The 13,361-nt window shown below is 42.1% G+C and overlaps 1 protein-coding gene, 1 long non-coding RNA gene and 1 pseudogene across 3 annotated transcripts in view; 1 reads left to right on the top strand and 2 right to left on the bottom strand.

The window, feature by feature from the left end:
- Positions 1-1,419: 1,419 nt before the first annotated feature.
- LOC148349819 (uncharacterized) lies at positions 1,420-13,076 on the bottom strand. Of its 2 annotated transcripts, none has more exons than XR_015847213.1 (3): positions 12,892-13,076; positions 12,536-12,621; positions 1,420-2,684 (listed from the first exon to the last, which is right to left on the bottom strand). It is a non-coding gene; the product is annotated as an uncharacterized LOC148349819 (long non-coding RNA). The 2 variants fall into 2 exon arrangements; XR_015847214.1 differs by lacking the exon at positions 1,420-2,684 and adding an exon at positions 11,244-11,378.
- On the bottom strand, positions 11,642-11,727 carry LOC148349820 (U2 spliceosomal RNA; annotated as a pseudogene).
- Positions 12,611-13,361, top strand: part of ube2b (ubiquitin-conjugating enzyme E2B (RAD6 homolog)) — a 30,531-nt gene continuing 29,780 nt past the window's right edge. The window contains exon 1 of the mRNA XM_088320644.1: positions 12,611-12,808. Coding sequence (XP_088176770.1) covers positions 12,765-12,808 — 44 coding nt within the window. The 5' untranslated portion in view covers positions 12,611-12,764. The remainder of the gene's footprint in view (positions 12,809-13,361) is intronic.

Genomic DNA, 13,361 nt, shown 5'->3' with positions numbered 1-13,361 from the left:
CGTGCACATCGCCGACGACCTCTCCTGGTCTGCAAACACCAGAGCGGTGGTAGGGAAGGCCCAGCAGCGACTGCACTTCCTGAGATTGCTCAGGAAAAATAACCTAAAACAGCAGCTGCAGGTGTCTTTCTACAAAGCCACAGTGGAGAGCATCCTAACATACTGCATCACGGTGTGGTATGCGGGGTGCACAGCAGCAGACAGGAAAAAGCTCCAGAGGATCATAAAAACAGCCCAGAGAATCGTCGGCTGCTCTCTGCCCAGTCTGGAGGACATTGCCTGCTCTCGCTACCTCAGCAGAGCAGAAAACATCGTCAAGGACTTTTCTCACCCCGGCCACCATCTCTTCGACCTGCTGCCTTCCGGCAAGCGCTACAGGTCACACAAAGCAAAAACGAACAGACTCAGAGACAGTTTCTTCCCCACAGCCATTACCACCCTAAACAGACACCGCACAAACAACTGAAAACTGAAAAAAAAAAAAAAAAAAAAAAAAAAAATACCTCACACGTATGTAAAATGGTACTCACGTACATGCTGTCTGCACTATGTTTGTTCACTGCTCAACAGACACCGCACAAAAACTGAAAACTCGTGCCAACACTACCTCATACGAAAATAATGTTACTCAAGTCTTGTTTTTGCACATGTCGACTGCACTACGTTTAATGCTCAAATTGCACAATGTCTGACCATTTCCTTTTTTTGCACTATGATGTCTATGCTTGCACCAATGTATATGCGGACTATTTTTGCACCATGATGACTGGCACCAAATGCAATATTGCACAACCGTTACGATACAACGTTATCACGACAACCCTGTATGTAACATCCCACATGCTGACATTGTTGTGTAAATACCATGTAAATTATAACTATAGCCTTATTCCCCTTGTTTTATAACATTATCTTCTCTGTTCCTTTATCTTCTTGCTCATACCCTCACTATGTGTAAAACTGGAGTGTCATGCCCAATTTCGTTGTCACAATATGTTAGCCCATTTGTAACAATGACAATAAAGGTATATTCTATTCTCTATTCTCTATTCTAGAAGTGAGAGGACCCACACAGAGGACTGGAGGATGCTGCTTGGGAGGGTGGGATGGCAGAGCTATGCCCTTGCACAATAGTATTGCCCTTTACACGTTGGTTAACTACTATTAAAAGATAATAACTCTGAAATTGTTTAATTGATGTTGAAAATGTCAGGAAAAAAGGTTAAAACGTCATATTGTCACATCATATTGTCAGATATAACAAAATTGTGAATATGCTTGTTTGATGTTGAGATTGTCGTGTTTGTTTGCTGCTGTTGGTGTCGGTGAATTTGTTCAGACCTAAAAAACAATCGATTTTGATTCAGATTCAGATTCAGATCTACTTTATTGTCATTCTAGTACACGTGTATACAGAACGAAATGTCGATACATCTGACCCGCACAGTTTCCTTGAATGTACAGATATAAATAAAATGTTGTATTGAGTTGTAGTATTGAGTGCTAATAATATACTAAATAATTATGGCTATGTATAGTATTTTACAGTAGCGCAAATAGTGCAAGAGGAGTAGCCAACCAGATGTGCAAAATGGGCAGTCAGGTAAACAAGTCAGGTAAACAGAACAATAACACTGTAACAATAACGCTGTAAGTACAATAGTGCAGAGAAACAGATGTGCAAGGAGTGGCTAGCTATAAGAACTGCCAGTAGTGCAAAAAGTCAAACAGAACCCACAGATGTACAGATTAGCAGCAGTTTAGATTTACTATGTGTTTGAGTGACCATTTAACATTCTAATGGCCAGGGGGACAAGACTATTGTGGAACCTGGTGGTCCTGCACCGCACACTGCAGTACCTCTTCCCAGAGGCTAGCAGAGTGAACAGTCCATGATGGGGGTGAGAGGGGTCCCTGATAATGTTCTTAGCTTGGGATAGGCAGCGCTTCTGGCCAATGTCCTGAATGGAGGGAAGAGAAGTCCCGATGATTTTCTCTGCTGTCCTCGTCACCCTCCTCACACTACCCCAGTCGGTAGCGCTGCAACCTCCACACCACACAGAGATACAGCTGGTCAGGATGCTCTCTATGGTGCCCCTGTAGAATGTGATGAGGGAGGGTGGGGGCAGGCGGGCTCTCCTCATCCTCCGCAGGAAGTACAGGCGCTGCTGTGCCCTCTTAACCAGTGATGCATTGTTCACGGACCAGGTGAGTTTGTTTGTGATGTGCACCCCTAGGAACTTGATGCTGCTGACAACCTTCCACAGCCTTGTTGTTGATGAAAAGTGGGGCATGGTTGGGCTGTTTTTTTCTGAAGTCGACAATGATCTCTTTAGTTTTGTCAACATTCAGGACCAGGCTGTTGTCCCTGCACCAGCCCACCAACTGCTCCACCTCCTCTCTGTAGGCCAGGTCGTTGTCGTCCCTGATGAGGCCCACCACTGTTGTGTCGTCCGCAAACTTCACGATGTGGTTTGTGGCGGACCTAGGGACGCAGTCGTGTGTCATCAGGGTGAACAGCAAGGGGCTCAGGACACAGCCTTGGGGGGAGCCGCACTGACTGAGGTCTGTCAGTGAGGAAGTCCAGCAGCCAGTTCCGCAGGGGGGTGTTGAAACCCAGGAGTCTCATTTTGTCTACCAGGTGTTGTGGGATGATGGTGTTGAACTAGACGGATCTATTGAAACTGACAAAAATGTTATATAACGAAATTGTGAATATGCTTGATTGCTGTTAAAATTGTCGAGAAGGGTTGTTCAAACCTCACATTGTTTGTTTGATGTTATTAGTGTCAATGAATTTGTTAAAACCGGACGGATCTATTGACACTATCAAAGATGTTACATAACGAAATTGTGAATATGCTTGATTGCTGTTAAGATTGTCGAGAAGGGTTGTTAAAACCTCACATTGTTTGTTTGCTGTTATTAGTGTCAATAAATTTGTTCAAACCACATATTCGTATTCTGTTGCTTGCAAAAAAAGACATGAAAGTATCTGCCTCCGTTTCTATGATTTGAAGACAGATTTTGATTCAAAGAGCCATGCCAAAAACATTGTATTAGAGCTTTTTGTAAAGTCACAGTGAGTGAAATGCAGGCAAAATTTCCATTTGAAGACAGAGTGCTACAGGATTTAGTAATGCTGGAACCAAAAAAGACTAAATTATTGGATTATACTCATGTAATTAGATTAGCAGAAAACCTCAGTTGTAATGTTGATTTTGAGCACTTGAAAGAAGAATGGGATGATCTGCAGCTCATGCCAAAGTCAAATACAATGGAAGGAATACAAACTGACAGCTACTGGACAGGAATTCTAAAGCAGAAGACAGCACTGGGTGTACAGAGATTTTCAGAAACGTGGAAGGTATTTTCTGTCCTGCTGTGCCTCCCACACAGCAATGCAGTTAGTGAGAGGGTATTCTCACTTGTGAGGAAAATCAACACAGAATACAGAAAGAGCATGTCAGAAGACACACTTGTTGCCTACTTCCAGGTGAAGATGAATTACCCTGGCAATTGTTGGGACCTTCAACCATCAAAAGATATGCTCATGTCAGCAAAGAAGGCAACAGTGGCATACTATAGAGAGCACTGTAGTAATTAAGCAACACTTGTAATTTCATCATTTATCAAGAATATGTACAGAATGATACAATGAAACACGTGTACAATATAACATTAACTACATAAATAACGACTTCAGGCCGGTCGCCCTGACATCACATGTGATGAAGACCATGGAGCGGCTGCTGCTGCACCACCTGAGGCTAAAGGTCCGTCACGCCATCGACCCACTGCAATTTGCTTACCAGGAGAAGGTGGGAGTGGAGGATGCTATAGTATACATGTTACACCGATCCCTCTCTCACCTGGATAGGGCGAAGGGGGCTGTGAGGATTACATTTTTGGACTTCTCCAGTGCCTTCAATACCATACAGCCTCTGCTACTGAGTAGGAAACTGACAGAGATGGGAGTTAGCTCACACCTTGTAGAATGGATTACTGACTACCTGACAGGCAGACCCCAGTATGTGAAACAGGGGGGCTGTACATCGGACACTGTGGTTAGCAGCACAGGATCTCCGCAGGGGACCGTTCTCTCTCCGTTCCTATTCACTCTATATACATCGGACTTTAAGTACAACTCTGAGGCCTGCCATGTGCAAAAGTTTGCCGACGACACTGCGATCGTGGGATGTATCAGAAACGGGCAGGAGGAGGAGTACAGGAAATTGATTCAGGACTTTGTCCAATGGAGCGACGCAAACCACCTGCACCTAAACACCACCAAGACCAGAGAGATGGTGGTGGACTTCAGGAGAACCAGAACTCACCCGGTTCCTGTAACCATCAAGGGAGAATGTGTAGAATTTGTCCAGACCTACAAATACCTGGGTGTGCAGCTGGACAACAAACTGGACTGGACTGCCAACACAGAAGCTCTATGTAGGAAAGGGCAAAGCCGACTTTACTTCCTCAGAAGGCTGGCCTCCTTCAACATCTGCAAAAAGCTCCTGAAAATATTCTATGAGACAGTAGTGGCAAGCGCCCTCTTCTATGCGGCAGCGTGTTGGGGAGGGAGCGTCAAGAAGAAGGATGCCTCTCGTCTCAATAAACTGGCTAGGAAAGCGAGCTCTGTTGTGGGCAAAGAGCTGGACAGCCTAACAACAGTAGCTGAGGGACGAGCACTGAAAAAGCTGAGGTCAATCATGGACAATCCATCGCATCCACTACACAGCATTATCTCCAGACAGAAAAGCAGTTTCAGCGACAGACTGCTGTCACTGTCTTGTACTACGGACAGACTGAAGAGATCTTTTCTTTCTCATGCCATGAGGCTCTTTAACTCCACCCGGCAGAGTAAAGGCCCACATTAAACCACACCACCTACATTGGATATTACCGAATCTTACTGCAATATGTATTCTGTGTAGCACTATTTAGTTACTCTATATAACACGCTACAGTGGGCATTTGCACGTCACACTGTCACGGTCGCCATGACGACCAGTATGCCACGCCCCCGAACTCAAGCTGAAGCAGATCAGCTGATTGCTGGTCTGCTATTTAAGGCTGGATTTTGGGTTTGGCGGGCGCTGGCTCATTACACATTCCCCGGTCTGTTATGCCTTGTCCTGTTTTAGTTTTAAACATTTTCCGTCTGTTATGCCCTGTCCTGTTGAGTTCGTGCCGGAGGAACTCTGTACTGTTCTGTTTTGTCCCGGAGTATTGGGCGACTTTTATTTTGTGAAATAAAACTTATGGATCGTCACGCAATTGAGTTCTCCCTTCCTGCCTCCTGCCTCCGTTCTGGTCCGGTCACCCCTTCCCTCCACCACGCCTCGTGACACACACTGGGTATTTGCACGTCACACTGGGTATTTGTATATTGTATTCTTTTGGCTTTATTATTGTACTGTTCTCAGCTCAGGGATGCTGCTGGAAATGTGAATTTCCCTTCGGGGATGAATAAAGTATCTATCTATCTATCTATCTATCCATCTATCTTGCTTTCATCAGTGTGTTGACCAACACGAAGTATTCTTTTGACTGTGAAGTCACGTGTGATGTAGGCTATAAAAGGGTTTATATACTGGTTTGAAATCTATTGTCAACTGTTTATTGGACATCTGATTGCATTTCTTGCCTGTTAATGTTGTTTTGAGAAACCTGTAGTACCTACCAGACGGCAATAGGTCAAAGAAATGGTGGCTGGGGTTAAAATAGTCTGGAATCAGAATCACCTTTATTAATATTGTATTGCAACGGCTGCACTCAAGTTTGCAAAAATAGACAATAAAAAGAAGAATAAATAGAAAGATGAATAATTACATTTGTTTAACACCCAAATAGATTCTCATTCTACTTCCTTAATTAATTGCTTCAAAATAATTATCAAAACTTAAATATTTTGTCCATGAAGCCCATGAACTGGAATGTATTGATTTGAATTTCTAAAATAACAACTTATTGTGTTATTACTATGTTGTTACTAGGTTATTGCCATGTAAATAATTTAAAATAGGGGTTAAATATACTCAGTCAACCATCCATCCATCCATCCATCCATTGTCTGCACAGCTTAACCTCAGTAAGGTCGCGGGGGTGCTGGAGCCCATCTCAGCTGTCCTCGGGCAGAGGTCAGGTGACACCCTGAACTGGTTGCCAGCCAGTCGCACGGCACACAGAATAGACAACTCGATCGCTCATTCACAGGGACAATTTGAACCAGCCAATTAACCTGAACCGCATGTTTTTGGAATGTGGAAGGAAACTGGAATGCCCGGAGCAAACCGTCGCAAGCACGAGGAGAACATGCAAACTCCAAACAGGAAGGTTTGATTCCGCGACCTTAGAACTGTGCTGCGCACACGCTAACCACTCATCCCCGTGCTGCCACCTCAGACATCCAATTAAAAAAAACATTTCACTGAAAATAACATTAACACAGCACTGGTTAGCATATTTCACATGTCTTTTCACATGTCTGCTCGCAAATGAAATGAAATGAAATGAAAATGATCTGCATTTTATATAGCGCTTTTCAAGTGAATGACTTCTCAAAGCGCTTTACAATGTGCTCCACATTTCCCAATAGCGGCCTTGCAGCCATGTAAGGCGCTAACCTGCTTATTGGGGGTATTAGGGGTTCAGTGTCTTACCTAAGGACACTTCGACATGTAACACGGACGAGCCGGGATTCGAACTGGGATCCCTTGATCCCAAGACGAGCGCTCTACCTCCTGAGCTACTGCCGCCCCAAATTTAACTGTCTAAAGGGCACCCTGTTGCCCACAGGCACCAAGTTGGAGACCCCCTGATCTAGTCTGCTGTTCTGTGCCATATTGTTTGTTTGCACAATTGTTTTAAAGCACAGGTGTCAAACTGGCGGCCCACGGGCCAGATCAGGCCCGCTAAGGGATTGAATCCGGCCCGCGAGACAACACTCAGAGAAGCACAAGATAAAGACAAGCTGCAGGTTGAAATATGTCAACTTGATGTTGCTAAAGAATGGTGCTTCTCACAAAGACACGGCACTTGTATTTATTTATCTCTCTCTCTCTCTCTCTCTTTCCACTCCATTTCACCCACTCTCTGTCTCTTTCACTCTGTGTCTCTTTTTCTCTTCCTTTGTTGCTCTTTGTCTCTTTCTCTCTCTGTCTTTTTAACTTATTTTGCTCTAATTTCCTTTTTTTCCTTTTCTCTTTTCTCTTTCTCTCTTCCTACCCTTTGCGCTTTCTTTTCTCTTTTCTCTCTTTCTGTCTTTCTATTTCTTTTAGATTTCTTTCTTCCTCTCCCTTTCTTTCCCCCTCTCTCATGACTTCTCTTTTTATCTCTTTTGTTTCTCAGGCTCTCCCCCTCTCTGTCTTTCTTTATCGCCCCTCTTTCTCTTATTTCTTTATCTCTCTTTTTCTTTCTCTTTAATCTACTGGTCCGGCCCCCAACAGAATGTTTGTTCTATCGTGTGGCCCCCGAGTTAAAATGAGTTTGACACCCCTGTTTTAAAGCCTTTAACAATAATGCCCTTGAAAATGTGACCTATTTTTGTGTGCTAAACAGGCACTTGCAGACGCTTGCATTTAAATATAGTGAAGGAGTCTTAGAACAAAACAAAGGAGAGGGAATCTCATGTCTGTTGCATTTTGTCTTGTAGTCTGCAGCCAATCTGAACGCTGTCTTTCATCTCAGAGAAACCTGAAACCATGACAAAACTCCCCATTCATATCTAATATTGGCTCCAAAGCGCCACCTGCAGACAAATATCGGGAAGTCCCCACAGCAGTCACGTGTGACGGCAGACGATGAATTGATTTTTGGAGGGAATAGTAAGTAACGTCAGGTGTTATAGCAGTGGTTTCAAACATGCAGCATGCGGGCTCTATCAGGCCCACAAAGGATTTTAATCAGGCCCGCAAGACGCCGCTGAGAAAGGGCAAAATGAGCACCAGTTTCAAATATGTCCACAGGATGTCGCCAAAGCCATGGGGCCTTTCACAAAGCACCCTTCGTAGCTGTATTTTTCTTTTACTTTCTTAATCTCTCAGTCTCTCGTTCTTTCTTTTACTCTCTCTCTTTGATAAGGTTTAGATTGATGATGGACCCATGTTGGGGGAGGCAGGAACTGGAAACAGGGTAGCTCAAGTAGTGGGATGGTATTTATCAATAAAATAATGTACCAAGTGTAATAAACAACCACGGCTTCACAAATCAAGAAAATGTCCAAACAGGAAAAACATATCAAAATTGAAACTGGAAAATAGATGGAGCAAAGTAACAAATAACAAAGAAACCAGAAACAATACACAAACCTGATGTGGTGGTTGAAATGTGTAATGTTCAAAATGTCCATGAAATGGGTTCTGGATAATTGGACACTGGTGTGTTATCACCACCAGGGCGCCTCAACCACTCCAAACCCTAGTCGAGGAGTTATGTCAGACCCTTAAACTCCTTCTCTCTCACTCTTTTTTTTCTTTTACTTTCTTTCCCTTTCTTTAGCTTTAACTCTTTCTACTTTTCTCTCTCTCTCTCTCTTCTTTCTTTCTTTCTTTCTTTCTCTGATTTGCTTTTTTTCTGTGTCCCTCTCTTTTTCTTTATTTCTTCCTTTCTTTAATCCCTCACTCTTTTGAATTTTCTTTTTCTGTCTTTTTCTATCTATATCGGGTTCTCTTTCTCCCTTGCCCTCTCTTTCTTTCTATCATAATTTTCTTTCTCTTTCATTCTCTCTCTCTATCTCTCTCTCTCTCTCCTCTCTCTCAGTCTCTTTTCTTCTCATTCTTTCCCTCTCTCCTCTTGCTTTTCTCTCTCCCCGTTTCTCTCTTTCTTTCTTTCTTTGTTCCTATTTTTTTATCCTTCCTTTGTATTTTTTTCATCTCTTTCACTCTTTTTTCTCCTTCTTGTTCTCTATCTCTTTCTCTCTCTCTCTGGGTTCATATCTGTGTTTCCCTCACTCTTTTTACCTTTCTCTTTGCTTTCTTTCTCCCTTTCCTCCCATTTCTCTACCTTTCTCTCTCTTTCTCTTGCTCTCTCTTTCTTTATCCCTTTCTCTCTTTCTTACATCGTATTCTTTATTTCTTTGTTCCCTTTCTCTCACTTTATCTTATTCTTTCTTTATTCGCACTATTTCTCCTTTTATTTTCTTTATTTTTTTAATCCCCTTTTGTTTTGATTGTTTCTTTCTTTATCTCTTTTGTCCTGTATTTTCTCCTCCTCTTTTTTCTCTCACTCTTTTCTCTTTTTCACTATTGCCATCTCTCTCCCTGTCACTCTCTCTGTCCCTCTCTCAAGCTTCATCTCTCTCTTTCTCTTAATCTTTCTCCCTTTATCTTCGAAGAAGAGAAGAGCAGCTTCAGCGACAGACTGTCACTGTCTTGTACCACGGACAGACTGAAGAGATCTTTACCTCCTCATGCCATGAAGCTCTTTAACTCCACCCGGCGGAGTAAAGGCCCACATTAAACCACACCCCCTACATTGCGTATTACCGTACTTTTATTGCAGTGTGTATTTTATGTAGCACTATTTAAATACTCTATACAACACGCTACAGTGGGTATTAGCACGTCACATTGGGTATTTGTATATTGTATTCCTTTTGCTTTATTATTGTATTGTTCTCAGCGAAGGGATGCTGCTGGAAATGTGAATTTCCCTTCTGGGATGACTAAAGTATCTATCTGTCTATCTATCTATCTATCTATCTATCTATCTTTCTCAGTCCGCCATTTCCTCTTGCTCATTCTCTGTCTTTCTCGTTTTTTTTAATCTACTTGTCCATCCCCAGTGAGTTTTTTCCTACCAATGAATTTGACACTCCCGCACAATGGGAAGTTATTCTACCCTATTGGAGCAGGATAGGTGTAAAAAAACAAAAATATTACCTGTGCATTGAATATGCAAATTTGCTGGTCCTTTCTTCTTTGTGAGTGACAAGCTGTCTTTTGTTGTGAAAGTCTAAACGTGAGCTGTGGTCCACAGCAGCAACTTCTAGTGTTAAACAGTTTATACCAAATCCCCAAAAAGGCTGTTGAGGACTTCAAATTTGAGGTAGACACTGAATGATCAAAATTTAGCATTTTATCTATATAAACTAAGCCTGGCCTGCCTCAAAGTTAACCATTGTTTAATCTGCTTTAATATTCCCTCAATGGAGTTTCAGGCTATCAATAGAAAGGCAAAGCATTGAACATGGTAAGAATGTAGGTCATATGGAGAGGAGCTTGTCATTTGACCCTTTGCGCTTCTACGAAGTCTGAGCTGGATTCAGACTGCTGCAGACGGTTAAAACCGGTCCAGAACCACGCTGTTTGTGGAGAAATGGAAAGGTTTATGCTAAAAACAATGCTGACGAATCTGCCTTGACCAGGGGTGTCCAAACTTTTGAAAAAGTGGGCCAAATTCAATAAACTAAAAATGTGTGAGAGCTGACTAGTCGGCCAGGCATGGTTTGAACAGTTTTTAATAAATTCACACTCAGTGAAAGGTGTGCAGTACTTGGCAATCAGCGTTGCAACCTCTTAGCTCGCCTTTGTAGCATTTTTTTTTTACCCTTTGGTTCCCCTGAAAAACACTGCTGTACTGTTAAAACAGCCTCCAGTTGCTTCACCTTTTCACAGCATTGGTGTCCAGTTAGCTTGTCGTAGCCAGATAGATTGGTCTAGCAGTGCCTCTTCATATTATATTCTTTGAAAGCCGCCACAGTTTGCGGGCAAATTGACATATGTCTAAGCCCTACATCAGGGGTGGCCAACCCGGTCCTCAAGAGCCGCATGTCCTGCATGTTTTTGGAGTTTCTTTGTTCAAATACAGGTGATCCCAATCACCTGGGTCATTATTAAGCTCCCGCACAGCTTGCAAACAATCTTAAAATTTGCATCACCTGAGAAACCTCCAAAACATGCAGGACATGCGGCTCTTGAGGACCGGGTTGGCCACCCCTGCCCTACATCCTTTACTCACTCAGACAAACTTTCAATATTCTGTAAAGAGCGCTATGGCAAATGTCACAGTGGAAGACGTTTCACAGGAGGCAATTGATGCTTTTTGATCATATATCATCTCAAAGAACTACGCATTGGAAGGTTATATTAATGTTGCTGTTGTTGAGAAGGTTGATGAAAAGCAAGTTTAAGCTGTATATGCAAACGTTATAAATAATGTTATACAGTATTTTCCTCCAGCAAAGTGACAATATGTTGCCTCAAATACTATGTTGACCTACCTTAGAACAGATGCAGGCATCCTTAATAACTTCATCCATGTTGAGTTGATGCTGTGGTTGACACATTCATTTATCCAAATTAGATACTTGTCTTGATTGAGGCGTGGATAAATTGGGTAAAAAATACCCCCCTTCGTTCAGCCTCTCAGGATGCCTCGTATCAGATTTGCATGTAACACATGCACACATTTTACCATTTTAAAGTTTAAAAATGTAAGAAAAAATACACACCCAAAAAAAAACAAAAACGAACAAATTGTTGTATGGTTTATTGATCTATATTCGTTATCAATTATCCATTATCCATTATCGGTCAAATCATAATCCACTACAAAGCCACGGGCCGAAACACTTGTTTTCAGCCAAGAGGCCGAGTCAAGGTCCTAGCCACAGAGCAACGCAGCGGTCTGTGCGAAAGCACCGTTCCCGGAGGTACTGCAATACCGGGCCGATGCGTGAAGTGGACAGAGCAAGCTCTTATTGCATCTCCGAATTGCAAAAATGCTCAGTGCACATGCTAATACATCTAGAAGTTCGGATCGCAGACGGACTGCCAGGTAAAAAAAGCCAAGGGCAAGCAAGGTGGCCAAAGACCGCTATCGGCTGGTCAAATGTTGATTTTTTTTGTACCAATTGATTTATATTGCGGTCAATTTTACTGGCGAGCAATATATAATTAATTTTATGACAGATGCTGCGGGCCAGTAAAAATTTGATCACGGCCCGTAAAATCTTCCTGGACACTTTTAGGATCATTTATCTCTCAATTGCACCTATTTGCATTGACATGGGAATACTAGTGTCACTTACCCGTAAATTTGTGGGTAATGTGGGAAAAGAAGTTTTTTGTTAAAGCACCGTTTTGACCCTTTAATTTTAAGACGCTCAGATATTTTAAGCTTTTAAAATGATGCGGCAGGCCATAAGTACACAATACATTCCTTGGATACTGAGTGTTCATCCAACTCAAAGATTTTTTTTTTTTTTTTGGTTTGAACAAATTTATTGACACTAAAAAACAGAAAACAATCATGACAATTTCAACAGCAATTAAGCACATTCACAATATTATATTCCAATATGACGTTTTTAACAGCAAACACAAAGTGAGGTTTGAACAAACCTTCTCGAAAATCTTATTAGCAATCAAGCATATTCACAATTTCATCATATAACATCTTTGTTAGTGTCAATAGATCCGTCCAGGCCAAACCAAAAAAACAAATTCTCTAACGAAATTCCGCAAAAAATGTTTACATTGTTCGACATTCTTATCCTGTAAAATGAGTTGAGGCCTGAAAAAGTACTCACTGTTAGTTACATGGCCAAGTGTGCGTCATTAAAGGGGCAGGGCCTCTGCTGGTGAGCTGCGTCTTCAGTAGCGTCATCACACGGAGCTTGTTTTGGGAGAGAGACAGAAAGAGAGGTAGAGAAAAACAGAGAGGAAAAAAAAGAAGAGAAAGGAGGGTAGCGCCCTCGTCAATTAATTGATGTTCCTGCTCTCCCTGTACATACGTTTTTATTTTTGAAATTTTCAGTAATGTCCACCCCGGCGAGGAGACGGCTTATGAGGGATTTTAAAAGGTACTGCAGTCTTTCCGTGTGTGTGTTTGTGTGCTTGTGTGTTTAGCAGTGTTAGCCGGTGAAGCTAATTGCAGCTATCTTACCTTAGCTCGAGCAGCCCGCTAACTCACCGAACACAATAAACATTACTAAGCTTGCAAAATTTCCATTTAGCTCACAAATAACGGCATTTAAGAGCATGTTTTAAGAAGCAGTCAAAAATTAGAACGCAATTACGAGCAACGGAAGCAGTATTGTAGTAAACGTTGGCGTGCTGGGGGGATGATGAGATCATGACGATCAAACGAAACCAAAATTGAATTGTTCGAGAAACAAAAGCTGATTAATTTATGGGATTCTGGATTCGCTAACACATTACAATTGTTTTTATATCAATTTATTTTGCATTCTGGCTGTGATATATCTTTCTGAGGGTGTTTTTGCTTTTGAAAGTGGCAGGGGATCGAGAACTTTTTTGATTCCAAGGGCCATTAAAGCTACATGTGTTTATATATATATATATATATATATATATATTATATGTATTATATGTATGGGCAGCGCGGTGGTTAGC

This window comes from Urocampus carinirostris, chromosome 17 (assembly GCF_059441175.1).
Source record: "Urocampus carinirostris isolate Australia breed hairy pipefish chromosome 17, RoL_Ucar_1.0, whole genome shotgun sequence".
Classification (NCBI taxonomy): Eukaryota; Metazoa; Chordata; class Actinopteri; order Syngnathiformes; family Syngnathidae; genus Urocampus; species Urocampus carinirostris.
The sequence above is the reverse complement of the archived record's forward strand: the minus strand, read 5'-3'. Positions and strand labels throughout refer to the sequence as shown.